Source organism: Scleropages formosus, chromosome 25 (genome assembly GCF_900964775.1).
Source record: "Scleropages formosus chromosome 25, fSclFor1.1, whole genome shotgun sequence".
NCBI classification, from domain to species: domain Eukaryota; kingdom Metazoa; phylum Chordata; class Actinopteri; order Osteoglossiformes; family Osteoglossidae; genus Scleropages; species Scleropages formosus.
This window is the reverse complement of record NC_041830.1, coordinates 17,174,187-17,202,152: the sequence shown is the minus strand read 5'-3', so window position 1 is coordinate 17,202,152 and position 27,966 is coordinate 17,174,187. Positions and strand designations below refer to the sequence as shown.

General features: G+C 51.7%; 5 protein-coding genes across 8 annotated transcripts; 2 read left to right on the top strand and 3 right to left on the bottom strand.

Moving 5' to 3' along the window:
* The first annotated feature begins 145 nt into the window (after positions 1–145).
* On the top strand, positions 146–8,673 carry crlf1a (cytokine receptor-like factor 1a). Of its 2 annotated transcripts, XR_003797334.1 has the most exons (9): positions 146–820; positions 3,315–3,593; positions 4,184–4,313; positions 4,394–4,563; positions 5,838–5,995; positions 6,118–6,286; positions 6,373–6,554; positions 7,333–7,562; positions 8,217–8,673. XR_003797334.1 is itself a non-coding variant. In XM_018731469.2 (8 exons), exons 1-8 carry the CDS (start codon positions 766–768, stop codon positions 7,305–7,307), a joined length of 1,167 nt encoding a protein of 388 aa, XP_018586985.2. In that variant the 5' UTR covers positions 146–765; the 3' UTR covers positions 7,308–7,403. The 2 variants fall into 2 exon arrangements, 1 of the variants encoding a protein (XP_018586985.2); XM_018731469.2 differs by lacking the exon at positions 8,217–8,673 and having other exon boundaries at positions 7,284–7,403.
* Positions 8,319–13,550, top strand: odf3l2a (outer dense fiber of sperm tails 3-like 2a). Of its 3 annotated transcripts, XM_018731468.1 has the most exons (4): positions 8,319–8,335; positions 12,088–12,198; positions 12,659–12,772; positions 12,949–13,550. In XM_018731468.1, the coding sequence occupies exons 2-4, from the start codon at positions 12,186–12,188 to the stop codon at positions 13,500–13,502; spliced, it is 681 nt and encodes a 226-aa protein (XP_018586984.1). In that variant the 5' UTR covers positions 8,319–8,335; positions 12,088–12,185; the 3' UTR covers positions 13,503–13,550. The 3 variants fall into 3 exon arrangements, with proteins under 3 accessions (XP_018586984.1, XP_018586982.1, XP_018586981.1); XM_018731466.2 differs by lacking the exon at positions 8,319–8,335 and having other exon boundaries at positions 10,980–12,198; positions 13,015–13,550; XM_018731465.2 differs by lacking the exon at positions 8,319–8,335 and having other exon boundaries at positions 10,980–12,198.
* A 774-nt stretch (positions 13,551–14,324) lies between these two features.
* cks2 (CDC28 protein kinase regulatory subunit 2) lies at positions 14,325–15,862 on the bottom strand. The gene is made up of 3 exons (XM_018731093.1): positions 15,717–15,862; positions 15,224–15,351; positions 14,325–14,736 (listed from the first exon to the last, which is right to left on the bottom strand). Exons 1-3 carry the CDS (start codon positions 15,773–15,775, stop codon positions 14,693–14,695), a joined length of 231 nt encoding a protein of 76 aa, XP_018586609.1. The 5' UTR covers positions 15,776–15,862; the 3' UTR covers positions 14,325–14,692.
* An 883-nt stretch (positions 15,863–16,745) lies between these two features.
* ebi3 (Epstein-Barr virus induced 3) lies at positions 16,746–19,540 on the bottom strand. The gene is made up of 7 exons (XM_018731087.1): positions 19,468–19,540; positions 18,907–19,013; positions 18,620–18,817; positions 18,387–18,504; positions 17,966–18,138; positions 17,713–17,870; positions 16,746–17,537 (listed from the first exon to the last, which is right to left on the bottom strand). Exons 2-7 carry the CDS (start codon positions 19,010–19,012, stop codon positions 17,388–17,390), a joined length of 903 nt encoding a protein of 300 aa, XP_018586603.1. The 5' UTR covers position 19,013; positions 19,468–19,540; the 3' UTR covers positions 16,746–17,387.
* A 138-nt stretch (positions 19,541–19,678) lies between these two features.
* LOC108921420 (ankyrin repeat domain-containing protein 24-like) lies at positions 19,679–25,994 on the bottom strand. The gene is made up of 19 exons (XM_029248991.1): positions 25,932–25,994; positions 25,667–25,797; positions 25,400–25,488; positions 25,243–25,307; positions 25,063–25,120; positions 24,853–24,923; positions 24,607–24,713; positions 24,125–24,243; positions 23,725–23,852; positions 23,462–23,582; positions 23,117–23,301; positions 22,872–23,029; positions 21,736–22,379; positions 21,338–21,645; positions 20,979–21,173; positions 20,763–20,909; positions 20,381–20,521; positions 20,141–20,206; positions 19,679–20,050 (listed from the first exon to the last, which is right to left on the bottom strand). The coding sequence occupies exons 1-19, from the start codon at positions 25,992–25,994 to the stop codon at positions 19,976–19,978; spliced, it is 2,871 nt and encodes a 956-aa protein (XP_029104824.1). The 3' UTR covers positions 19,679–19,975.
* Positions 25,995–27,966: the final 1,972 nt, after the last annotated feature.

The window sequence follows — 27,966 nt, the reverse complement described above, 5'->3', positions numbered from 1 at the left end:
GTCACCCCAGATGGTCTCCATATGATCAAGTTCCTAAAATGTTACCAAAGAATTAAAATAGACACCTTTGGACACAATATGAATAACAACAACAACAATAGTAATAAATAATAATAATAGTTGTTATTATTATTACCTTCGGAGGTGTTCTTCTTGCCCCCGCAGTGTGTTTCCCTTGGAGGGATAGGGAGATTACACAACATTTGTGTGTGTGTGTGTGTGTGTGTCCATTCCAGTGCAGCGGGTGTGTGGATTATGGCCACACGCAGGAATGAGGACAGAGGATTTAGGACAGAACAATGAGGAATGAGGGCTGAAGAACGAGGACTGGGATCTGAGGAATGAGGACTGGGGATTGGGGACTGAGGACAGAGCCGAAGGCGGACCGGACAGAAGGACAAAGAGCACAGAAGTGAGGAGCCACTCGGTGGGAGGAGCCTGTGAGGAGCCGCGCCGAGACCGACAGTTTCCGCGGAGGTGGAGGCTGGAGGAGAAAGGTGACCGACCGACCGACCGGCCGTCCGTGCCGAACGTGGATCTGCGCTCCGCGCTTCCCTTGGCGGAACTTCTCGGCGCGTGGCGCACGTGTCTCCGCGAGCAGGGCGCTCGCGCGCCTCGGCAGACCGACCGGCTGCGTCTCCGCAGAAACGTCGTGAACGGAGGAGAGGAGTTGGAGAAGGAGGATCATCAGGAGGATCATCAGGAGGATCGGATCCCGAGGGCAGCGGCAGCAGGAGGAGGAAGAGGAGGAGGGGACCGTGGAAGATGATCGCCGCGGTTCTCCTCGTGCTCTGCGCGTCCCCGGCCCTGGGTTCCACACGTAAGTGGAAGAACTTCGCGAGATAATGATGTGATGATGATGCAGATGATCGAGATGACCGAGATGACCCGCGCGCTTCCCGAGCAGAGCAGAGCAGAGCAGAGCAGAGCGCTTCAGTCCCACGAGCGGCTGTGACCCCCCAGGGATGAGCGCTCCGTGGTGATTCCACCGCATAGTTATTGCACGAGCTGCAGGAGGATACAGCTGGTTATTAATAACGATGATGACATGAAGAGAGCGGCAGGGTGACGGCGAGTGCGTTCTTCACGCTCACTGTCCCCACTGCTACTTCTCTACTGCACACACACCACCCCCATTTTACTGTGGTAAAACACAGTGATCATGGAGAACATACACATGTCGTGATGACCCCAGGCTGTTCAGGGATGGGAACAGTTTACAATCAATGTGCGCCCATGACTGACAAAGAACTAATTATTAATAATTAATAATAATAATAATAATAATAATAATAAATAAATTATAATAATAGGAAATTGTTTATAATCGCCCTCAGCACTTCGGGAGATGGTAGAAAATAATACAGTAAAGGGGAGTGTTTCATAAACATCATTTACTAGCATTTACTAGTAGTTCTGCCTGATCAATAAGTTCTTTAATTTGACGTAACGTGAAGCGGGAAGTACAGTGTTTTACTGCTCTGAGTCGGAGTGCGGCGAAATTTACTGTATTAAGTGTGTAAAGTGCTTTTCCCTTGAAGACACACACACTTTAGATGCGGTTATTTAAAAGGAAAAGTAAAATGTGCTGCTCTGTCAGTTACTGTTTCCCACAGTCGAGGTTCTGGGAGCCACGAGGTACTTTACCACATGAAAATTGATGACATTTTACCGGGGTAAAGACAGGGAACCATGAAGGGCCAGTCTCATAATGACACTGTTACAGCAGCTGAGTTACAGTAACGACGCAGCGAAACATTTTCGATCACAAGTGACTGTGTAGGGAAAACAAACTTTTCATGAAAACATTTGGGAGACTTTGCAGCGTTCAGGGAGGCCTCATAATATTTGGAAAAATGATATATAAAAATGTGTCCGCGTGAATCCGAGACGCTTCCAGCTGCTGGCACTTCGTATTCCATATCCGGCGCTCGGACTCGGTGCTGTTCTGGTTTCCTGCTTTCCATCAGGCTCCGTCCACGTGCCGCCAGACCCAAAAGCCCTCTTTGGTCACGGTCTGGTGCGTTTGCGCCACGTCACGCTTTAACGCGCTCAAGGTGTTTCTTCTTCTCTGTGCGTACGCACTGTATGTTCACGCTCATTTTCACGAGCACGTGGTCCCGAAACAAAGTCGATGTGCTCGGGTGCGAGACCTGCCGCCCCCCCACCCAGCCCGACGCAGGGAAACGAAGCTTGGCGTGATCCCCAGTTGGGCGAGAGCACGGGATACACACGTTTAAACAAGCGCAGAGATCAGAGGCCTGACACTCTCGGCATGGATCGCAGAGACGCCAACATTTGTCTCTTGGCACCAGAGGCTTTGGGGCCCATGGCCTCGCGTTGCCCTGGGCACCGTACGTCCTCCAGGCCTCAAGGACACGCAGTCCTTTATTGTCCATTTCCTGGCGAGAACCAAAACACAGAGGCGGCACCGAGTGACGGAGCTAAGTGCTCCTCTCATTGGCATATTTGGATTAACGGCCCCGGTTTACACTCGTTTACATTTGTTACGCTCACCGCTCGTGATTTCGGAAAGCATGTTTTCGCCGTGACGCTCCGTCTGGCTGCAACGGTCTCTTGGCCAAACCCCCCCGGCTTGGCCGGTGGATCATAACATTTCTCCGCGGCCTGTTTGTGATCGTATCCCATTACACGTGTGATGTATTACTCCAACATGTTACCGTTTATAACCAAATAAACACACAGCAGGGGAATGATAATAACAGTCGGGACATTTATATTACCGAATGTGCTTAACACGTTTTTAACATAATGTGTCCCGTGCATTTGGACTGGTCCGCAAACCAGGAGGCCAAGTGGGGGCTGCAGATGGTGCAGCGGTTAAGAGCTGCTGCCTCTGAACAGAAGGAGCTGGGTTTGGATCCCAGCTGTATAAAGGGGTAAATCGGTGTAAGGAGAACAGCGTACAAAGCTGACATTGTACCTCGGAGTTACCTCGGAGAACAGTATCCGATAATTTAATAAATAATAATAGCATACACACAGTAACACAGCACAGTGTGTGTGGATTGTGTTTCCACACAGCGGGACGGGATCAGTAAATCGGGTTTACGGCCACGGTAAGGCAGTAATACCAGTGCACTACCATGGAAAACAAGGAGCATGCTTTTACTACAGTAATTTCTATCGGTGTCCTTCCACACGTGTGTATCAACAAGCAACTCCTTCAGCAGCGTCTGCTCTACACTTCAGCGGTGGGCTGGACCCCCGTGAGCCCAGATCCGGGTTCGACAGACCCGCTCCGGCTCCGTAAGTCGCACACACCGACGAACGCTGTCATTCTGTCCCCGCAGAGGTGGCGGCCGTCGTCCCGCAGGACCCCGCTCTGCTCATCGGCTCCACCCTGACGGCCACCTGCTCCGTGAGCTCTGATCTCGGTCTGCACGCCAGCCAGCTCTTCTGGACCCTGAACGGCCGGCGGCTCCCCAGCGCCACCTACAGCGTCGTCGGTCCCACTGCGCTCGCCGTCACCCTGCCCCGCCTCAGCGGCTCGCGGCAGCCCTCCGGGGACAACCTGGTGTGTCACTCTGGCGGCGGTCACGTGTTGGCCGGCTCCTGCCTCTATGTGGGCAGTAAGTTTGTGGGAGAGGTGGGGAGGATTCTCATCTGTCGCTTCTGCCTGCTTGGTGGTCCCACTCACAGGGGTCCAAAACTCAGTGTCCTTTGGTCCACATTCTGTTGGACTGAACTCTCTCTGTCCCTCAGAGCTGCTGAATCCTTCCCACATCGAAGAGGGGTCTTGAACCCATTTCTTTGAAAGCCACTTCTCTCCTGATCCATCAATGAGTCCAACACCATCTGCTATGATTATCTATGTATTTGCTATTTGAATGTCACTTCTGTAGGAGCGACTGGAGGGATGCAAACCAGCAACATGGTGGTGTCTCACACACAAGCTGTGTGTCCGTAGTCCTGTGTGTGTGCCTAAAACACATCGTTTGTTGCTGAGGCACCTTTGTTGCGTCCGATATATGAATAAATGAAGAAATGAAAAAAATGAATACACACAAAGGCAGATTAATGACAAGATGTTGCTCAGTGTTCTAGAAGATTTTAGAAAAGTGCTGGAGGTTCTGGCTCCATGAATCTGTGAAGGACGTGAGGAGGACAACCTTTAGAGGGACACGCAGTGCAGTCCAATGTCTCTCCATTGTTGCCCCAGTGCCTCCTGAGAAACCAGTGAACCTGACCTGCTGGTCCCGCAATACCAAAGACCTCACCTGCAAATGGGTGCCAGGCGGACAAGGCGAGACCTTCATCAGGACCAAATACACCCTGAAGTACCGGCTCAGGTGAGAAGATCACACCTGGTGTGAAGTGTGAAGTGCGGCGTGTGCGTGACAGCCCTAACAGACGTGCGTGCGCTTTGCAGGTGGTATGGGCGGGAGAAGGAGTGCGAGCCCCGCGGCACCGCCGAGCCCTACAGCTGCTACATCCACCGCGACCTAGCCCTCTTCACACCCTACGAGATCTGGGTGGAGGCCTCCAACCAGCTGGGCTCCGCCACCTCTGACGTCATCACCTTGGACATCCTGGATGTGGGTGAGTGGGCGAACCGCAGCCACGCCCCTCCGGCCTGCTTCTGGCTCATTCCGGCGTGATGGGCGTGGGCGTAGCCCTTTCCCTCGCCACGGGTCACGTGCAGAGCACGCTTGCATGTCTCCTGCTAGTCCAAATGCACACGCACACACAAACACACGTACACGCACACGACATAAAGCCTGGCTGCTGAAGCATGAAGGCCCGGCGATGGCTGGCAGGTGACGACAAGCTGCAGACCCACCGACACACCCGACGTGTCTCCTTTCCTAATGGATGCCGCACAAACCGGCAGTGACGCAGCAGGGCGGTGATTAGATGGCGGTGAAGTACGTTTTACTGCAAGGCTACTTCGCTTATATAAACGCTGTAAGGGTCCAAAATGCCGCACGCAGCTGCAGCCCTGCGAGCTTCTGCACTACTGGAACTCAGGGGTAAACGGTGCGGTAATTAGCGGCGTGGCGGTGCAGCGGCTCTCTGGGCCATACCCTGAAAAGGGAAGGAGGTAGGGTTCCTAGCTGGGGGCGGGACCGAGTTGGATCCGGGATGTGTCACAGCGCAGGATGCCAGAGGTGTGACGCACCTCCTTACGCGCCGTTTCTACGCCTCGCCGGCAACGGAAATGTTCAGGCTCGGAATTCACCCACACTTAGCTCAGGGCCCAACGGACGAAACCGGCGCGGCGCGTTGGCGCACATTCCCCGGCAGCAAACGGGACCTTGTGCAGTATGTTCCAGAAGACTCGGGTTGCCCTCGATGAAATGTTTACCGGAGAGCCTCTTTAGCAGCTGCACTAAAGTCCTGAGCATTTTGCCTCCTTTTGAACCGCGAACATTTTGTTGCTCTTATGATGGCGACAGCGTTCGTTCAAATGCGGCTTTGCGCCGGAGCTAAGAGGATCATCCTTCATTTTGCGGGGAGGGCTGGAAAACGCTGGGGCGGCGGGGTGGCGGGAGCACGGGAGCGTGGGGAGGCCAAGCAGACGGCGCACGCCTCAAATTCCCCGGCGGATGCCAGCGGTGAGCCTCAGGAGCGGGTTTGCTTGGGGCTCGGTCTTTGTGCAGTCGGCTCTGTGAGGTCGAGGCGAGACGGAGATGTCTTGGCCGGGAGAGACGTCCGCTAGCAAAAGAAATTGAGCGAAAAGGTGTTTGGGGACACCTGTGCAACGCCGGGCCTCGGGGGACGATCGGCCCGTTCGGTAACCTGGCGCAATCGGCAGCACGTTCCGCGATCTTCATGTCCCATACTGTCTCACCCTCCCTCGTGTGTGTCTACAGTGACCACGGACCCCCCGGCCGACGTCCGGGTGAGCCGAGTCGGGGAGCTGGACGACCAGCTGACCGTGCGCTGGAGCAGCCCCCCCGCCCTCAAAGACTTCCTCTTCCAGGCCAAGTACCAGATTCGCTACCGGCTGGAGGACAGCACTGACTGGAAGGTAAACACGTGGTAAACATGGCTCAGGGTACCGTGAAGAAGGCCTGACGGTTCCCTGCTCCCCCCTCCGGTCCCTTGGCACCGCGTGTGTTCAGCGGGCTGCCCGTGTCCCTCCCCGAGCAGGTGGTGGACGACGTCGGCAATGAGACGTCCTGCAGACTGGCGGGACTCCGACCGGACACCGTCTACTTTGTCCAGGTGCGCTGCAACCCCGTGGGCATCTTCGGCTCCAGAAAGACGGGCATCTGGAGCGAGTGGAGCAACCCTACGGCAGCGTCAACGCCCCGGAGCGGTGAGCGTGCCCCAGCAACGCGTTTGTCACCAAGAAGGTCGGACAGAGCGCCGTACGGTACGCCTGACCCCGGTCTCCCTCCTCAGAGCGGCTCCTGAGCGCGTCATGTGACCCCAAGTCGGGTGAGCTGAACGCGGCGCTGCGGCGGGAGCTGAAGCAGTTCTTCGGCTGGGTGCGCGAACATGCCGCGGGCTGCGGCGGCGTGAGCATCAAGCTGTACGACCAGTGGCGCGTCTGGCTGCAGAAATCGCACAAAACGCGCAACCAGGTGGGTGAGGAGCCCCTCTCTGCCGCCTCGCTTCTGCCTGTCAATAACGATGCTCACACTCCGGCTCTTTGCGCGATGAACGATCACATTACACCTTCCGGGTTATGTTATTTTCCCGTTCTTCTACTTCACTGGGCTCCTTTTCGGAATATGTCTGTAGCCGAGTGAAAGCGACCCGAGTTTCACCACCGAGCCGGGAGATGGCGCTACAGAGCACCCAAACAAAAGTGGAGGCGCCACCTCAAGTCCGCTCACTTCCACAGTGTTTACGGCTCCTGTCTCCTGTTCCTGACTGTTCGTGATCAATAACGAATGTTGCATGTATTCATGGGGCGAATCTGTAAACAATCTGCTTTGAATAGCAGTTTGTGAAGACAAATTTTTCAAAAAAAAAAAACATTAATTCCTTTTCAGTTAGTCTTAATTTTAATGTAGCTGAAAATGATTAAAAATATTTAAAAAGTATTTATTATAGCTATAATCCAAGACTTGTAGAGATACTAACCAATAATAAAGCAAACAGTGACTAAGAGAGAGCCCTCTTTTATTAGATATATTTGCAGTGATTTAATGGTAAAAGTGACTTGAGTTAAGAACAAAACGAGTTACGAACAGACTTGCTGTCCCAGTTCATAACTGTTCATAAACTGAGGAGCCACTGGCATCATCTTTCTCAACTTGATGGATTGTTTCTGAAGTTCTTTGTTCTGTTTTGCATGTTTATGTCAGGTTCTGCAGGGTGATAAACTGTAGCTCAGCGACCAGATTTCTTTCAAAGGTCCAAGAATGGAAAAGGGACGCGTGCGAGTGTGCCGAGGAGGGCTGCACCGCGCTCCCCTCCAGCGGAGACCAGCGAGGAGTCGTCCCCCCGCACGGACAAGGACACACGGACACACTCGACCAGCGGGAACCGGCGCCGAAGGAGAGGGTCGCGCTGCGAGCGTAACACTCGCTGAGTGTTGGAAGAGTGTCGGTGTAGAACGTGGCCTTAGAGCTTTATCATTAGAGGTGTGGAGCGTCACGTCATCTGGCGTGTGGCGAGGAGGGTGTGTGTGTGTAGGGATGTACGTGAAGACCTAACACTTGCTGCTTATCTCATGGATCTGGAGACGCTTCCAGCAAAAGAGGAGTAACTGACTCGGGTTCGACCGCGACAACCCCCCCCGTTTACACACAGTATTAAAGTACGGTACGTGGAGTTTGACCAGAGCTACAGAGATGAGAACCCAGGAACACGTCACAGTACAGCAAGTCTTACAGGAACACTTTAAAGGTGCCTTTACAGAGGTACCACAGTACATATTTCAGCCAGCAGTATAAACACACACACACTGACAGTTTACACTCCATTTACAGTGTTTTTACTTCATTGGTCCATATTACACTGATTCACTGTCTCTTGAATCTTCCAGACAGATGTATGAATTTAATGCTCCATCAGGCTTCAGCTCCGAGTGTGTGTGTGTGTGTGTGTGTGTGTGTGTGTGTGTGTGTGTGTGTGTGTGTGTGTTGGACTGCACCCTGAATCATTGTGTACGAAGATGTTTTTTCTACTGCGTTTATTTTTTTACAGAATCGTGTCACCGTATTTAATTAAATCTTGAAACGTTGATATTTTGATGTTGATGTTAATGTTTTGATGCTGATATTTCCTCACCTAAGTCACGTGCTGGAAGCAGCAGCCAGGAATGGAGCGGAACTCAGACAGGCGTGAAGAAACCGCCCCCGCTTGCCTTTGTCTCTGCAGGAGTCGGCCATTCACCTCACCTCAAAGGTGTAATGTGAGTTTCCCAGAGAGGTGCCCCCGGCACCCCGCCCCCCCCTGCCCGCACAACCCGGCCGACGTGACGTCTTTCTGCGGCACGAAACTGCAGCAGCGATGCGGAGGGCGGCCCACTGCATGGCAACATACGCACAAATCGATGCCTCGTGCAATATCAGCGGCGGGAGGAAGTCTGGTTGGGGGGGGCAGGGAACCCCAGCGCATTGTCCTCACACTCATGGGGGAGGAGCCTCGCTGCAGATGAGGCGCTCGGATTGGTGCCAGAGACCAGCAACCCCACGCTATTGGGTGGCTGCAGAAGCCAGAATACCAGAGTAAATGGGGAGAGTAAATGAGACGGGGGGTGCGGTGGCGCAGCAAATTTGGCCGGGTCCCGCTCTCTGGTGGGTCTGGGGTTCGAGTCCTGCTTGAGGTGCCTTGAGATGGACTGGCGTCCCGTCCTGGGTGTGTCCCCTCCAGCCTTGCCCCCCTGTGTTGCTGGGTTAGGCTCCGGTTCACTGCGACCCCTCTTGGGACAAGTGGTTTCAGACTCTGAGTGTGTGTAAAGCAAACTGATCTGTCTGAAGGCATCAGGATCACAAAAGTAGTCACACCTAGCAACACACACGCAGTATGACGACACACTCCCTGTCAAGGGCAGCCACGCACACCGATACTTCCTCACAACAAAAACGAAGCGATCCTTACGGGCAGCCGTGTCCCTCGGCAAACTGACACGTGACGCGTGAAGCGTTCCGTTCCCTGTGTGTTCAGTCACATCTGCGGCCGTGTCCCAGGAGTCACACAACGGTACTACTGAAAGTTACTAGTTCCGGGTAGTTAACTGTACAGGAACCTGAGTTTGGACACAATCGGTTATTCAGTCCATTCGTGTTTCTGTATGTGACACTTTTCTCCATAGCAGTTCAACATACACTAATTTACCCCTTTACACTCCAGGGTCATTTTTACTATATCAGTTCAGGGTAAGTACCCTGATCGAGGCTACTACAGCAGAAGGGGGCATTCAAACCCGTCTCTCTAACCGCTGAGCCACCTGCTGCCCCAGCTAATGATGCTCTCTGTTATGCCGGTAACCACGGTAACTGTGAGAGGAGTGTAAATAAAAGGCCGCCGAGACCGTTTTTAAATTAAAGAGAACTGTGCCGTTCTGTTCCCTCGAGCGCTGGATTTCTTTCGGTACAAACACTCCAACGCCCACTCTCCCTGCCGAACGCGCGTGATAAATCGTGGCGACGAAGGAGCCCGAGGAATGTAGGAGGTGAAACGCGTCTCCTTCTTCACGCAACGCGAGGAACCGAAAAGCCACGGAGACGCCGGAAGCGTCCGAAAGATGCTCTTTATTTACATAGTGGAGGAGGTGAAATGTGACAGCAGGAACGTTTCAGTGTTATGTCATCTGCAGGAAAATAAGGCGAAGCAACGCCCCATCATTAAAAACCGGGCCAGCTGCAGTTATTATAAACCCATCGAACGGGTTTGGTCCAAATGCCTCTTAACCGCAGGATGATCTCCGAGAGCAGAGTCTCACCGCAGCGTTCTCGCAACACCTCTGTCCTGGGTCCAGCCTCCAAGTGGAAACCTGCCCCCTACTGGAAGGCGGACGCTACAGATGCCTCATGTCTCATCTCAGCTGGCACAGCGGTTAAAGATCTGGACACGAGGAGACGAGCGGCTCTCGACCCCTGGGCAGAAGGGCCTTCGCTTCAGGGAAGCATCCGGCTCTATGAACAGGATCGACGTACAGCTGTTGTATACTGGACACCAGACTCACCGCATTTCGGGGGTTCAATTGTTCCACGAAACCACCCCAGTGGGTAAATTCCCATTGGGAGGGGGTCAAATTACCGTTATTCTTATTTCCCAAGAAAAATATGTTGTCTGAAATGAATTAAGATACCAAAGAAGGAATTTTTATCCCTGACAATGAAAGCACCAGCAGTCCATGATCAGTAACTGGTAATCTGCTGCTTTGGGCAAAAAATTTTGTTTTAATGTCATGTGACTATAAATAGGAAACATAAAATGAAGTGCAGCAGAGTCAGGGCAACATCTACTGCGCTCTGGTTTATTTCCCCCGAGTCAGGGTCCCATCCAGTGTCCCATCCAGGGTCCCATCCTGGGTCTCGTCCGGACCCTTATTAGTCGCTACCGTCTCCAGGGCTTCACCCGGTCTGCTGTGGGAACCCGACACCGAAGGCCAGTTGCCGTGTGTTTGCCCTCGGTGGTAACACACCCAGTCCAATTACCCTACCTGCACCAGGTGTCCTCTGGCTCCTCTTCATTAATAACATTCATGAGCGGCTCGCGGTTGTGGTCCATGTTGCTCTCTCGTCGGGGCCCCTGGAGACCAGTGCTGTCCCTGTGTCCATCACTCCACCAGGTCGGGTTCAGTTGACGATTTGTGAAAATATGTCATCAAAAGCAGCTAGTGGTGTCACACTCTGACAGGGAGATGTCAGATGAGAACTTTCCTTGAGCACTTTTCCGAAAATGGAGCAACAAGGAGGTCAATGAGGCCTGACGAGCTACAACAGAAAACTAAAGAGCTCAACATTTGTATCAGTATTGATTTTCCATAGTGCTCTTCTGACCACAGACAGCAGAAGTGGAGGAACTTCTAGCCCCCTCGCAGGCGCTGTATGTATAATTCTGATATCGCGATCGTAACTCGACTCGTTTGTCACCCTCGCCGAGTCGACCGCGTGTAAAGACTCACCTGAGCAGCAAGGCGGAACGTTTGGGGGCTGTTGCCCTGGCAACCATCCGCTGGCCTGCACGCTGCCGCGAGGACTGCCGAGCGCCAGCGGTGTCACAGGAGACGAGTCCTGGTGATGTCAGCGGTCTTATTTAACCGCGAGCCCCATGCGGCTGAGAGGGAGCAGACGGGCAGGAAGAGTGGCGCTCTTTCCATCTTTGGACAACTTCTTATCTTTCCAGCGAAGGCCTCGTGCGTTTGGTGGAGCAGCCGGCAGGACTGGATCAGGACTGGACAGGATCGGGCCTCCAGGAGGAGTGAAGACCGGAGCAGACGCCGCAGGATTGGTCAGATCCCCTCACCAGCTGGAGTTGCTCTTCTCCACACAACCCCAGCTCTGTGCGCTGTGACTCTGTGCTCCATCACTGTCTGATTTCATATTTCATATTCTGCTTGAACGCTGTGTGTGGAAGTGGTCACACCGTGTGAAAGGTCACATGGACCGAGGCTGTAGGGGAGCGAGAACCTCAGCTTGTGTCCTCATCTAGGGCAGTGGATAGAATTGCACCCCACCTCCCCAGTGAGCCCACACACACACACACAACACGCACACACACACACACACATACGTGTGCATACTCACCATGAGGGAAATGGAGAGAAAACACCCCATCATAGCTGCACGACAACAAGGTAAGCCTGTGTGTGTACACACTCTTTAATGTACTTTATCTCCTGGTGACGGGAACATCACTGATGGTTCCACAACATCGTGTTTGACTCTACTGTAAACCATAAGGATCAGACTGCAGGTTTAAAGTAACAGGAAGCTCATTAAATATGCAGCTGTACTTGAGCAGGTACATTTGTCCAAGAGAAGCCGCTTTGAAGTCGAAGATGTGAACCTGGTTTCTGCGTGCCGCTGCTCCTCTGCCTCAACAATTACTGCAGAGGTGTCCACTTGAGACAGCTTGACATCTGACCTTTCCTAGGGGGGTTCACTGGCGTCTCACCTCGTGTCCCGTCACGTGCCTGCATGTGTATGTTACTAGGACCCGGACCGGGCCGCTACTCCCTCCCGACGACCATCGGCTTTGTTGGCCACGACTTCACGAAGCCCTCCAGCCCGGCGTACTCCTTCCACAGCAGGATGAGCAGCAGCAGTAAGTGTCTCCTGATCCCAACGGTGGCTCGACAGCGCCACCTGGAGGCCCTGAGCGGCTGGCCCCAGATCGATGTATCAAATAGCTCAAAATGGTAAAGTTTAAGGATAAAGGTTAGGTGAGTTGATCCTCACAGAGTAGTTAAGCGAAATCAGTAATTGGAGCCTTGCAGGGGTAGCGCACACGGCAGAGGACTAAGCCACTGAACTGCGAATTTGAAAGAGCAAAGAAGTACTTTTATGTGGCTCAAGCCCTGAGGCATCATCTGATTAAATCAGTGCAATTGTTCTCATTCTATTAAAAGTGGGTAATGTTATGAAAGATGATGATGATGAGGAAGCTGCTGAATCGTATTAGTTTCACCGTGCAATTCCACACCCTGACGGCCTCATAGGAGACAGAACCCCCTCTGTACTTGCCCTCCGCTGAGCCCCATCCCCTCTAAGTGTGTCCTGTCCAGTGTATTTCATAGACTCCAGCCCTGGGCCTCAGTATCACATCGATGGCAAAATGACCCGTTTCGGAAGGGATGGTGTCCCCGCTTTCACCATGCAGGGCAGATCCAGGGGGTCCGGTGAGTATGTCCTCTTGCACGTTCCTGAAAAATGTCCAAAAGAGTAGCAGAGCTGTCAGGGATTGCACCATAGTAAGACAGCATGTGACCGTAATTCTCAGTGCAAGAACTGAATAAATGATCATAACAGTTCACATGCTGAGACGATGCCAGTGATATCTAGTGATGTCATGTAGGTGGACCTGCTTGTGACCCGACCCCGCCGTCATCCCTGAGCTCACCAACACACGTCCTTCCTGCAGTTGGAACTTTCCAGACTCCGGGACCCGGAGCCTACAGTCCCGAGGCCGCTCCTCCACTCAACAACCATCAGAGGCCTCCGTCCTACACCATGGGTTCTCGCACCCGTTACCGCTCTGTGGATGCTGTGCCAGCCCCCAACCGCTACACCCTCCCTGCGCTCATGGGCTGTCAGGTGCCCAACAAGTCGAACAGTGCCAGCTACACCATCGCGGGGCGCTGCAGGTCTGGGGGCCCCTCTGAGGACCTCGCTCAGACCCCGGGGCCTGGAAAGTACAACCGCCCTGATCCTGGCGTCTACCTGCCCCGGCAGCCCGCCTACTCCATGCTGGGTCGGCACAGTGGCCCCAGGGACGGCACCCAGAAGCCAGGCCCCGGTGCCTACAGCCCCGAGAGGGTAATGTCCCACAAACGGCGGTCCCCATCCTACTCCATGGGCATCAGGCACTCAGAGTTTGTCACTCCGCTGGTGGTGGACCTGTTGGACTGAACATCAGCAGTCAGTTCTAGTCTCCCTCTCTACAAAGAAACCAAAATGTTGCCGAATAAAACCGTGCCCGTTGCACTTACCATTTAATTGTACAAATTGTACAATTAAATTGTAAGTAGTGTATCTAGCAGTGTAAGTCACCTTGGTGAATGAGGTGTGTGGGCTGATAACACTACATAGAGTTTGTTGGAAGTCGCTTTGGAGAGAAGTGTCTGCTAAATATGTAAATGCAAATGTAATGTAAATGTAACTGAACCAGGACCATCAACTGGACAATACGTACAATAATCCCCATGGCAACAGACTGAGTGACACAGTGAAGACAGACAGTGGGGTCTGACTTGTTTTCAGAGTGTGGAGTATACTGTAACCAGAAGTACTCATAAAAGCTGACATTTTTTTAAAAATTAATGTAATTTCTCTGTATGTCTTGGAATTCTCTTAAGTAGTAAAAGCATGAACAGATCACAGAAAATCAGGAAAGTGGGAAGAAAATTATTTTCAATTTTAATACAACAGTAAAATACAAAACAGTTAATATACACAGTAAAAATTGTTAAAGAGAAACATTTAATCAGTATTTCTTCACATAACACTGTTTAGTCACTAGTCAAAATATTACCCTTGAAATATTTCAGTGTCATACATCTCATCTGAAACCATTTAAATAAATGAAGCATGTTTTCTGTACTGCTTAATCAGTAAAAGATATAACAAATACTGCAAGTCAAGAAACAACAGAACAGACAGAAAGCTGACCAAACATTGTATTACACAGAATGTCTGCGTAACCATCAATGTCACAGAATCTACTGTGCACCTCCATTTCTTTTGAACATTTTACACTCTCAGACAAACCCCTTCAATTAGTAAATACTCAATATTTGTAAACTGAGTCAACAAAATCCATCTGAGCAGTCTTGGGGATATGTTCCATTTGCACCACATTTTTCTGCCATGTTATACAATGCATCTAACCCATAACTTACCCATAATACTTATTTGGGAGGGTGCATCTGCTTGCGTGGCCCTTGGGTATATAGTCATGCTCTTTACATCCAGGAGTGTTGGGTTCATTAGGGAATGATGACTAAAACCCAGTCATTAAACAAAGGGAATTGCCTGTGTCAGACATCCACATATGGCCTGTTTGTGGGTGTGTGCAGTTCTCCCTGGGATCTCCTTGCTCCTCACTCTTTGGGAAGAGGCCGTCGGAACAGGAGCACGTGAGGCTCTGAAACGTCAGATTTACATTCCTTAAACCAAAATATTCACAGTAGTTATTTAACATCACATTAGCAAGACCACAAAGGAGCTGCCAGTTAAAAACCCGCACGATGTCTATTAAGCATCTCATTTTAACATAACAGAAGCAACCCGTACTGTAAGAAATTCTAACATACAAGTTAATGGGAGTTTTTTTAGGGATTCAGAACTGGGTTCACTGTACACTGAGCTACTTACAGCAATTTTAAACATTATATAGCAGGATATTTTTACTGTACCTACAGGGTAAATACAGTGATCAAGGATATTAGAGAAGGAGTAGGATTTGAAACAAGAACCTTCTACTGCAGAGAGGGGGCTTTAACCATTACGCCCCCCTGCACATGTTACATGTATCGAAGCCACCGGTGCCTCCTTTGGCAGCGGAAGTGCTGTTACCACGGGTCGCCCTCCCCGTTTTCAGCCCTGGCCTGTGCGGGTCGCCGTGGACTCACCCGGCTTGTGGATCATATAGTGGATCCAGCCCTGGCTCTGCTGCACCCCCAGGTTCCTCCACTCCTGCTCCGACATCAGGTGCGACGTGGGACAGAGCTTGGACAGGTGCTCGGGAAGTACCACGTGCCTGCGACGTCACAGCGACGAAGCGAGTGGAATCAACGGGCAAGCAGATCCACAAGGTACAAAGCGTTTAGATACAAAAGCATAAAAATATGAGGTTTTTTCCCCTTCGTTATTTATTTTTTACCACCTATATCAGGTCAGACACAGTTATCCACAGAGAACTGACAACCACTCGGCAGAGACAGTTCTCGTCAGTAACTGTCACTAGGAATAATACTACGTAAAAATGTAAATAATTTAGATCTCACTAGCTAACCTCCGAGTTTAAATTAAATATTCTAAAACAGACCATCATCTCCAAACGTTTTGAAAATTATTATTTTTTCCATGAAACCAAGTGTGAACGTGTACCTCAGAAAAACTTACCGGTATTCAAATTCATCGTCCGTATATTTGTCAGAGTAGTAGATTTGTTTCTTTGACATTTTCGGCCCTTTTCTTTAAACTCTTTTTTCCGTTTTTCTTGACAAAATTAACGAATTCTCAGTCCTGTCAGAAGTCAACGACACACCCGCGTGCCAGATTTTAAACTCAAACCGCCGCCTCCGTCCTGATTGGTTTAGCCGAACAAACGGCCACGCCTACAAACTAAACGTCTGCACATAGCCACGCCCTTAAGTGGTGACGTAACGTCCGACATTCTTCTCAGCGCTGCAGGGAGGTTGCTATTGTTGAGCGGTTGTTCTTTCCTCCAATCTTACGTGATATGCGTTTTAATAAATAGTATATTTAACTGCATCAAAATTCAACATCATCGATATTCATACAATTATGTTTTCCCTTCATAAATGAATGAAATCAGCTCACACAGCTTTGATACACACTGACTGAGCCGCTGCTGATATGAATAACTATCAGGAAGCAACCTGATCTATAAAACAGGAGTGTGTGATGGCTTCTGTTTATTGATGTACATGAAATGTAATAACATAGTAACAGTTTATGCATAATTGGCAAAAATTAAAGGGAAACAAGGGGGCTCGGTGACACAGTGGGTTTGACTAGGGCCTGCTCTCCGGTGGGTCTAGGGTTTGAGTCCCGCTTGGGGTGCCTTGCGATAGACTGGCGTCCCGTCCTGGGTGTGTCCCCTCCCTCTCTAGCCTTGCACCCTGCGTTGCCGGGTTAGACTCCAGCTCACCGTGGGACAAGCAGTTTCAGACTCTGTGTGTGTGTGTGAAATGGCAATGAATCACAAAATATGAAGCAAATGCTCCCAAAGAGAAAGCCTGTGTTTTCTGCTGTTTCTCTGCAGTGATGCATTGGGGATTGGCAGTGATCTTGCAAAGGACAACCTGCCAGCAGCTCTCATCTCACAAGGTACTGACACATATCTCAGTTTGCTCTGAAAACATGTGCAATTAGCCTTTTATTTGCTTTTAACAAACAGATCAGTGGCCAGCTTGGCGCCATGTTTTATGTACCTTTTTTAACTCCTTAAGTAATTGTTTTAAATGGTTTTAAAAATCCAGTGGTACTCCAGCCCTTGTCTTTACACGAGTCACCGTGTATCTGGTGGTCTCATTTTGTGGGGTCTTCAACATATAGAAGGAGAAATCTGTCCTTGGGCTTGCAGTTCTGTCGATGTATGTGTCTGCGTGAGTATTCTGAGTAACAATAATTCTGAGCTCAGATGTCTCATCTGTGGGCATGACTGAATTGTTTTTTGATGTACCTTGTATCTATCTCCCCATGACTCCCTGGATATAGCAGCATTCAGCTGCTCATCCCTTGGCTTGTTATTTTTGCATACAACACACTTCTTGTCCCACACCAAACATGTATTTAATATTCTACAGAAACATAGAAACATGATGGAAGGTTCAAATGTCTCATTTATTCATGACCATTTGCTCTTCATATGTCTTCTGTAACTAAGGATTTGGAGAGATACATATATTAATTTTGTGTGTGTGTGTAGCAAGTCACACTTAAAGCCTCAGTGAGAGAAAGTGTTTCTTGAGGGCTAATGAGTCCCAGTGTGCCCCTTGCTCTGTGTGTGTGTGTGTGTGTGTTGACAGCCTGGAGGCCTCTGCTGTGTCACTGCGGGGACACAGTGGCACTCACGGGAGCAGACCAGTCACTGCTCTGTCCCAGGTCCAGCAGCTCCTGGGCTGAGACCTGGACATGGTAGGTTTTCCCAGGCCTCAGTCCCTTCAGCACCATCCTCGTGGACTCATATGGACCCAGCTGTGGTGGAGGGGTCAAAGGTTACAGGGTCATTCTCATACCACGTCTAAAAACACACTGTTTGACATGCATCGAAACAGGATATCGACTATGGTGGTAAAATGCAGTCCTGAAAAGTCCCTGGCATGGGTCCATTTACAGTATGTCTAGGATGATAGAGGCATGTAAAACTCACAGTGCGTGAAATATCTTCTCCATCCAGGCGGTACCTCACTCTGTACTTAAGAGGGAAGTGCACGAGGGTGGACCAGGAGGCAGGAGGAGACCACTCCACGACCAGCTGCTTCGTCATGACAGGAACCGCCCTGACTTCCATTGGAGGGTCCGGTTTCACTGAGGGGCACAAGGTAGGGCAAAGTGGTGTTACAGTGTCCTCGCCCTTCTTCGCCCCCCTCCCAGGAGCTCACCAGGGCCACTGAGTAGCTCACCAATGTCTTCCAGGACAAAGGGCAGGAGGCGCGTGGACGAGCCCAGAGGATTGATTGCCGTGACATTGAGTATGTGGGGTTTTATGCTGAAGAGCTCTGCCCCCCTTAGCAGGCAGACGCGACTCTGGCCCGTCGTGCTGTGGCACGGCCGCACGTCCGCAGAGTTCTCCAAACTGGAGGGAGGAAGAGCGATCAGCACCCGTTCTCTGCTTCCACCAAGGACATTTACTTTATTTTACACCGCTGCCACCCTGACCAAGAATAACTAAAATGGCTATTTGTGCAAACTTAAATTTAGTGCGTAAAGCAACATCAAACTGGACACCTGTCCAATCGTCTGAGCTGCAGGATGCTGTACTCACTGACTACATGTGACATTCACGGGAAGCTCTGTCACACAGCAAGACAGTGTCCTCCCCACCTGTAGGTGGCAGTGTAGTTTGTCGGTAGTATGGGCTCAGGTTCCTCGTTCCAAGAACACATGACACTCAAAGGGTAGTTAGGGGACCAGCAGTGGACCTTGGGAGGTGACGGAGGGTCTGTATGTCAGAGACATAAATCCAGAAGGGGTCACAGGGCTTAGGGGCGACCCAGGGGACAGTAATACAAGGACACTGGGACATGGGGAATTCTGTATCTGGCACAGAGACTCACAGCCTGGCTGCAGCGACAGCTTCCGCCGCAGGTCTCCGCCAGCCGTGTGACAGGTGTAGAGTCCTCCGTCCTCCAGACTGACATTGTCCAGCTTCAGAACCACCCCTAGAGGGGGCTCTGTTCCATTTCGCCTCCATTCGGCCCCTGTCCCGGCCTCGCAGCGCACAGAGACCGCGGAGCCCACCACCACATACAGGTCTGGGATCCCAACAAAAGCACGGGCTGACTGTGGGGGGTCTCTTTGCAGATGACATGCCCCCCTGTAACCAAGAGCCTACATGACTCACCTGCTGCAGGTTGGTCGTCCTCCAGAGGGTGAGCGGCTCCGGTGCAGGCGGCTGCGAACAGGAAGAATGCGACGACCCAGCTGCGTGTGCTGCCCTGACCGCGCATCCTGAGCACCACATTAGAGGAGTTTGACCAGGTTGCTCAAGTCCCCGTCAATTATTAATGAGAAAATAAAGTGGTAAAGTTCATTGGAGGAAGAGGCCCCCGGGAGCCCACAGAGACCACACAGAGTCCAGCTAGAAATCAATACAAACAGCATTTTTTTTACACGACGTTCTGCACTCATGAAGAAAAACTGTTAAACACTGTGACATGATTGGTACGCGTTATGGTGTTGTTAGAGCAGGTGACTAGGAATACCTACGAGCGCATGGCCTTAAGTACATAATTCAGGGTCTCTGTCCCTCAGGTGCACTGTGGTGTAGGAGGGACATACAGTGAACCCTCTCCTGTGTCTCCACATGGATATAAACATGGACTTGTGCTGCATGCATGTTAGCATCACCCATTAGCGACAGTGAGGGGTTAGCGTGAGCCACAGCTCTCAGAGGTGCTCTTACCTGAGCTGCTGTGTGTGTGTGTATGTTTCTCTGTCCGCCGTGATCGCCTGCAGCCCAGGATCTCGGATGTGATATCTGCAGCCGTTGGCATGTTGGGGGGAGTAATAGGTAATAAGTGCATGTGAGTTAATGCATAACCTCGTTGGTGCTGGGCAACCCATGGCAAGCACATGCACACACAGGTAAATAACCACACCAGGGGAGGGCGCTGCAGTCTGGTCAGTTTATTGGAGGAACAGGCCAATGTGCTGGTCAGTCATACCTAGTGTATTAACAGTTATCTGCTGTATGGCCCAGCTGTATGCTGCTCCATGTTTGTCTCAGCTGCTGGGCCTCATCTAATTTAATCATAATTCATAATCTTCACATTGTTATACCACTTATGATCCCCTAAGCTGTAGCTAGGTGGTGTTCATCTGCTCCACTAAAGGGTGTGATGCAGTATGAGTCCCTGATATCGTGGCCCCTCTGGTTCTGATGGGTAGGAGGTTCTAGAACCTCGCCTGCCTCAGTAGCTTGGGTCTGTCTGCGTCATCCTCAGGATCTGCAGCAGCAGGGTCTGCACCTCCTCGTCCATGCGGCCCTGAGGAGCACCGGGAACACACGGTCATCGGCGACAGGCGCAAACCTGACCGCTCACATCACAGCTGTACCCATGCAGCTGTCAGCTCACCTGGACGGCGGCTAGCAGGTGGGCGCGGTACACGGACACCACAGCGCGATGCTTCTGCTCCCAGTCCTGCACACGGAGAGGAGCACAGCAGAGGTCACCTGGCCATGAGCGTGTGCAGATTTACATCATCATTGTGTGTCTAATGGTAGCACAGTGCCACTCTATTTCATATCATGGGTCAGAATATCAAAGGTGGTGGTTCACACTTGTGATTCAACCCAGATGACAACGTGACCTCACCTGAAGCTGCCGAGTTAACATGGCAACTCCACTCTTCAGTGCCACCTGCTGGCTGGAGGACTCAGATGAAGGCAGGCCCAACAAGGGAAGTGGAGTCTCCAGGGCCTCTTTCAGGAAGACCTCCTTGGAGAGCTCAGCAATCTGGAGGGAAGGGGAGAACCTCCTTCGTGTTCTCCTTATGTCCACATGACCAGTCAATAATGAACCTTTATCTGTCCTGTTGTCCTTAACAGGAAACTGACATAAAACTTTACCGAACTGAACAGGGGTGAAAAACTCAAAGTGCTGACTGGAGGAAAAAGTGCCTATGTTTCTCAGCTATTTGATGTGGTGCAAGCGCTAGTGACTGACCCTCAGTCTTCCCCAACTCATGACCTCTCACCCTGCTCTCCCCCTTGACCACGCCCACAGCCCGGCAGCAGGACTGGACCTTCAGGTCAGCCAGGTGACGCCGTGCTGTGGAGAGCTGGGCCTCGACCGCCTGCCTCGCCATCTTGTTGAACAGAGCCTCCCTCTGGACCCGCAGGAGCTATGGGAGGCATGTTGACATAGACACGTACACACACACACACACACCTGCAGAGACAAACGTACAGACCTCAAAGCAGGTGTCCTGGTGCTTGTGTGAGAGAGCAGCCAGCCGAGCACTGAAGGAGCCAATCTGAGTGCGGAGGGCATTGCACTGGGCCTCGTGGTTCTCCCTGGACAGTGCCCCCTGCTGGGCATCTCCAAGGGCCTGTAGTGCTTCCTGTGCTTGGGTCTCGCTTTCCTCTAAGGAGCGCTGCAGAGCCAGCTGCGAGAACAGAGAACATGGACTGCTTCTGGAAACTGTGACTACTAGGGGGACATGAACAGTCAAAGCCGGAGAGATCTTAAAATACACAGAAAAATTCTTCAAATGCGCATAAGTGAACTGATTACCCTCACTCATTACTTCCTCATCCTCACATCACTCACCTTCACGGTCTCGTGCTCCTGCCGGGAAATCATGTCCTGCTGGATGGTCTGCAGATCAGCCTGCAGCCTCAGTATCTTCTGCTCTGCCTGCCAGCGCAGGGCCTTCTCCTCCTGGAGCTCACGGGCAGCCTTGGAGAGCTGGTGATTGAACGTGACCAGCGCCTCCTGGTGCTGTGACACTGGAACTACATCAAGGCTGCCCTGTTTTTCGCACTGACACATTTGAGCCCCACGTTGCTCCACACTCCAGTAGTAAGGCTGTACTGTATCTCCTCCACTGGAGGCTCTTGAGGTTTGGGAGGAGCAGTCTGATTGGACAAAACAGAAAGAGTCAAAGCATCCCAACCATCTCAGCATCACTTCAGCACATAGAGGAAAATGACATTCTGAAGTAGTACCTAATCTGAAGCAGAGATGAGTGTCTTCTTCCTCCTCCTCTCCACTCAGCTCAGGTAGAGGCCGCATCCTCTTCAGCTCCCGGAGAGCCTCAGCGAGGCGCGCGGCCACCTCCGCCCGCTCTTGGGCCAGCTGTTCCAACTGCAGCCCCGGAGTAGAGGGTTCCAGCTCCATTTCCACACTCACCAGCCTGTCCTGCAGCACCCCCTGCTGGATACTCTCCTCTGCCCTCAGGCTTGGTGCAGGGTCCCTATCCCATTCACCACCTTGCTCTTGCTCTGCCAGTAGATTGTTCTCCACATTTCCCTCTAACTCTGTCATCACCTCCTCTGCTTTCTCGCTCCACACCCCATCAGCATCAGCATCTGACCTGCCAGCACCCTCCTGATCTGGCTTCTCCCCTGTGGTCATCACCTCCACCTGCTCCTCCTGCTTCTGCATGTGCTCTCCTCTCTGCTGCACCTCCTGGTTCCCATCCTCAACTGGGGCCTCTTTGTCCATGACTCCGACTTGTGCCCGTCCCCTCAGTTCTTCGAGCTCCTCCAAGGCCTTAGTGAGCTCCTGCTCTAGCTCCTGCAGCCTCTCCTTGAGTGGCCCCTCCCCCCCTGTACCTTCGCCTTGCTCCTGCTCCAGGATGTCGACACACCTAAACACAGGATTGGACAAAATCTCTATAAGAAGCAAACAAGCTGAAGTGGACCCGCATCTCTGTCTCCTGCTCCACGTCGATGTCAGCCATAACACATCATGTGACTCATGCTCTGTCTCAAGTACTTAGTCAAATAATGAAAGTCGGGATATTTGGTCCAGCTACTCATTCTACTTCAGAAGTGCTTTGTATGCTTCCTGAGGCCAGGCAAAAAAAGTTTTTGCCTATACCGTATTTCTACAGTTTCTAGGAAGCTGTGCAAGCCAACCAGCCAAGTATGTGGAATCATTTATCATTTAAAAGCATAGTAAGTCCTGTATAAGGTACATTAAGACTCGGCATTGTAGCATGTACAGTTTGGGAGATATACTTAAAAAACACATGTCGTCTGGAGTGGAGAAGAACAAATTGCTGGGTATCAGCAATTACACAGTGTTGTAGGCACTCTGATGTGTTCGAGGGACATGTCATGTTGGATAACCCCTTTACCCATCGTCCTCTTTCCCACAGGAGGTCTCAGCCGCACCCTGGGCCTTGCAGGCGGGCTCCTGTCGCCCCTCACTCTCCTTCTTCAGGGAGTCGTACAGGGCAATGGGGACGAGGAGCGAGCAGGTGCTCTGCATGTCCACGCTCTCCGTGTCAGACTGCTCCAGCATCAACAGGACACAATGAACAGGCAGTGGAGTTAGTGTGTGAATGTGAGTGTGTGTGGCTCTATGTGTCTGTGTGGGTACCTGTGCTTTGAGAACCATATCAGACTGAACATCCATGTTGCCCAGCAGAGCCCATCCAGCGAGCGTTTTCCTCTGGCTCAGTGGAGTGCACAGGGAATCAGCATCCCCCTGCGACATGCAGTCCTCCTGGGCGGAGAGGAAGTCGTGCTCGGAGTCACATGACCGTGGCGTGAGGGCTTCTGGGGCTGTGGGAGATGGAGCTGAGTGAGGACCCTGCGGACTCGGCTCACAGATACAACCAGCAGACACCTACCGTACTGCCTCTGTGACGAAACTCTCCGTGTGTGAGTATGTGACATTAGGTCAGGTGCAGGTTAGCAGGCCCAGGTGAGCCATGTCACACACCTAGGGGGTTCAGTTCCTCCTCCATGCCCATCCTCTTAGCCTCCTGCAGGTCCTGAATGGCCAGCAAGAGCCGATTCCTCTCCATTTCGACCTGCTTCAACTGCTCCTCCAGAGCACACAGCTGAGCAGAGTGGGGTGGGGTGGGGTAGAAATAATGGGATGGGGTAGAAAAGCTGGTGAATCCTGCATTTGTGTGTGTGAGTGTTCTGGGCAACACACACGCACAGACACAGCTCCAGTGTTAGTGCACCAGGGGAAAATACCTCCTCCAGGGCAGAGGGGGCGCTGTGCTGCTCTTGCTCCAGGTCATTCTTTCTCCGCAGCAGAGGTGCTCTTCCCATCCCCATCTGGTACATCTCCTCCGTATCACACAAAACAACAGACTTTAGTACTGTGTAAAATCATTAAATCACATGCTCACGTCACCAATGCGGATGATAATTGTTTAAATGAGCCTCATTCATATCATTGTGTCCGTTGCCTTAAACACATCTGGTGTAAAGTAGGTAGACTTGGGATCACCTGCACATCACTGCAGTTGGGGCCTTGGTGAGCATGTAGAGAGACAAATAGCATGTGTCACATGCATGAGCCATGCCCACATACTGACATACAGTGGTGCTCTTTGTCCGTATGGACCTCCGCTAGCCTGAGCCGTGTTACCTGGACCTGGTAGCGTGCACAGCTGGCCCTCATTGGCCGAGTGGGGCTTGGCCCCGCCCCTCATCAGTGCCTGAACTGTGTCCACACTGTTCATCTCACATGCCAGCATCAGAGCTGACCTGGATGTGGTAAAATACAGAACATATATGGGATGTGATGGATTGGAAGGGGAGATGAATAATAATTTATCAATTTGTCTGACACTTTTCTACAAAGTCACTTGCATTTCTCAGATTATGCACTAAGCTATGTACACTGATTTACCCATTTATGTAGCAGGGTAAGGCCACTACAAGAGAACAGAGGTTTAGAACCCACAACCTTTAATTGCCATCTTTGAGTCACAGAGCACTGGACCTCAGAGCACTCCAACCACTGCACCACCTGCTGCCCGCTGGCTAAAAGCCTTATTGTGATGCAATACACAGCTGAACACTATTGTTTTGAAGAAGTTTCCAGGAAGAAACAAAGGACACTCCCACCTCCCCCAGCTGTCCCGCAGGTTGACATCAGCTCCCTGGGTCAGGAGGAGGTCACAGATCGCTGCCCGGCCTGTCTGGGCAGCCAGGAGTAGGGGAGTTACCCCATCCTGAGGAAGGGAAACCATGCACATTTACTACATTTCCCATAATCTCTCCCATTCTGCTTCCATTCAAAGGGACCTAGTCCATCTTTAATGGCAAGAAGAACTAGACCAGAAGTCAGCATGAGTGAGCTTCTATACTCACTGTGTCCTGGGTGTCCAGACAGGTGCTGAAGTCCCCCAGGATCTCTGTGCAGGACAGACACCCGTGAGCAGCTGGGGATCCAGACATGGGGGAGGGGTTAGTGGTTGCTGACCTCCTGTCTGGGGATACTGGCATATAGGTGTGGACTGACAGCAGTGTGTGTGTGTGTGTGTGAGTGAGTGAGTGAGTGAGAGTGATTCCATTTCACACCTGCATGATGCAGAGCTGTCCTGCCAAGGCTATCAGTGGAGTCCACCGGTGCCCCCTCCTGTGCGGACAGATACAGGTTACCCCCTGCATCCTCCAGGTCACCTACGTCAGACCCCAGCCAATAGGACATGAATGTTCTTGATGAGACACATTGTCCCGACCCCTGGGGGGAGCCCTCACCTGCAGAAGCCTCCTCACACACATGGGGTGACCGTTCTTTGCTGCCAGGTGGAGTGCACTGAGCCCTCGGAGCGGAAGAAACGGGAGTGAGAGAGTGACCGACCGCCCGCCACTGCCCCTCAGGGGCTGCATGTCTGTGATGCGTGTCGGCATTTACCGGAACCGTCTGTGCTGCTCATGTCCACGCCGTGTGACAGAAAGACCTCAAGACAGTCCACACGACCCCGGGACACACTCATGTGGAACCTGAGCAACAGAAACACTGGGTAAGTACCTTTATCAAGGGTTCAACAGCAGTCTTTTAAAAGAAGGCAATACACTGTCTTACTGCAATATTATTTGTTCATTACAAAAATATAAGTTTGGCATGCGTGTTTCATATACATATAAAATTTTTCCTTTTTTTTTTCCAACATTGGCTCACGCTGATTTCCCATCGGAGTCGAGCTTGGAGGCGCACAGCCTCTTCTTCACCAGCAGAGCGGCGACCTTGTCGGGGTCATTCTGCTCCACGGCCTGTAGCAGCCTCTCGTCACTTTTATTCCAGTCCAGGCCCTGTGGATGTGCAGAGACATGTGTGTCAGGACCCCAGCAGAACCTTCCAGCGAGAGCCTGCCAGTGCAGGTTCAAAGGGCCTCCCAGTATGTGTGGGATCTGCCCCGGGGGACTGTTGGCAGCCACCCACATACCGCAAGTGCCCCAAAACACGGGCAGAAGCGCTTCATCCACCCAAAGAGGAGCTGAGGGTCCATGGAGACAAGAGGACGGGTCTCAGCAGCAGAGAACTCAAACCCAGGTGTCCGAGAGTTCCTCTCCCCGCACCCCGACAGCCACACCTGGATAGAGAGGGGGATCAGTGTACAGTGGCCACACACACATGCCCAGTGCACACAAACATGCACACAAAGGAACACACACGTTTAACTTTTCATGTCCTCCAGAAATGGTGATGTGATATGACACACACACACACACACACACACTTAGGATCTGAGAGCTCTAGGCTAACTAGCTTAGCGCTGACAGGCTAGCATGACACTCCAGGAGCAGCTGTTTCCACTTGATCCTTGAGGACCAGAGCAGCACCTCGACCACATTGCAGACACACAATGGTCCCGAAGCATAAACACACACTCAGGATGGATTCCTGCAGCACTGACCTGCACACAGACACTGAGCACACGGGTCCCGAGGAAATGACGCTGCAGACACACACTCGTACACACTCGCACACGCTCGTGCTGCAGTCCCCTTCCCCCCCCACACACCACAGCAGACTGACGCCTGCACTGCAGTCTGCACCTTGTTCTCCTCGCCTCTCCTTCCCTGTCCTTCCCTCTCTCTCTCGCACTCTCTCTCTCTCACACACACACACACACACACACACACACACACCATGTGCCATTTACTCCCCCTCCCAGCTCTCTCTCCTGCTGCACAAGTGTTTTTTTTTTTGGCTGGACCCCCATACCTCAAAACTCTGTGCATCCCCTCACACACCTACCGCTTCTCTGAGCGCACACACCTACCGCCTGTGTGCATCAGCGGGTGATAGATCAGCAGAACTGAGAAGTGCTGTGGGTTGCAGATGGATGCCAAGCGACACTGAGAGACACAGAGGAACACTGAGGAGCCAGCAGCTGGAGAGTCCACACTGGCCTCTGTGGCTCATGATCCAAAGAGTTTCGGTTGACTTTAATCATCATGAGCAGGTTGGGGAGACCCAGGACACTGCTGTGGTGTTGTGTGTCATCACACCGGGATGTCCTGCACTTGCTGTCATGGTCTCTGTCTTGCTGGATTTTTCACTAATGATTTAATCTCTCTTGGTCTAGCAACAGTGTGGCTCTGCACAAAAAGGTCCACAGTCACCTCCACTTCCTGCTCTAGTGGGTGTGGCCTTCTGTGCAACTGTGGGACAGAAGAATTTACACACTAATGAGGAGGGCTGGCTTGGTCCTGGTAGTTGAACCCAGGCTCTCTATTTGCACCACTGTCCGCTGCAGTGATTCTTGCTGGATATGAAAGACTTAAACAGCTGTCCACTGGAGGGACAGAACATGTCCTCCTTGCTACTTCGGACCATTGTAATGATGTAAGAGTCTGCGGTGCCTTCACGGCCAGGCCTAAGTGTGTGTGACAGACTCTCCACACAACTCACAGGTTCGAGAACATTTCACTTGGGGAAACTCAGAGACTGAGACCCTCAAATGGAGTCAGTGATGGGATTTCTCCCCGGAGGTCTCAGTACCGCGAAAGAGCCAGTAGGGGGCAGCCCAGCACATGCCATCTCATGGCTGTGACTTGATGTCGGAAATTCTGGAACAGATTAATTAGGATGACATGATGTAATTGCACAGGAACGAAGGGCAGTCCGATTGTCCTCCACTAAGGAGCAGAGACAGTGTCGACAGATGCACCTACAGATGTGTCCACATGAAACGTGGTATTTTCGGGAATCTCATGTGCTCTGTGTCAGCTGTGAGTGGTTAGCACATGCTGGGGAGAAGTGGGGGTAATATGTAGAGGGTGGAAAGGGTCTGCTTTATGAATCCACCCTCCCAGGGGAACAGGGGTGAGATCATGCATGCTTTCTAGAAGGAGCAGTCATGGCCATTATATCCCTTCAGTCAGGATCATATGTGCTGCCGCCTTTTATGCCTTTAGGAGGGGTGTCGAACGGGAGGAAGGGGCTTGGGTGCACCGGGGTTTGCCTTCTTCCAG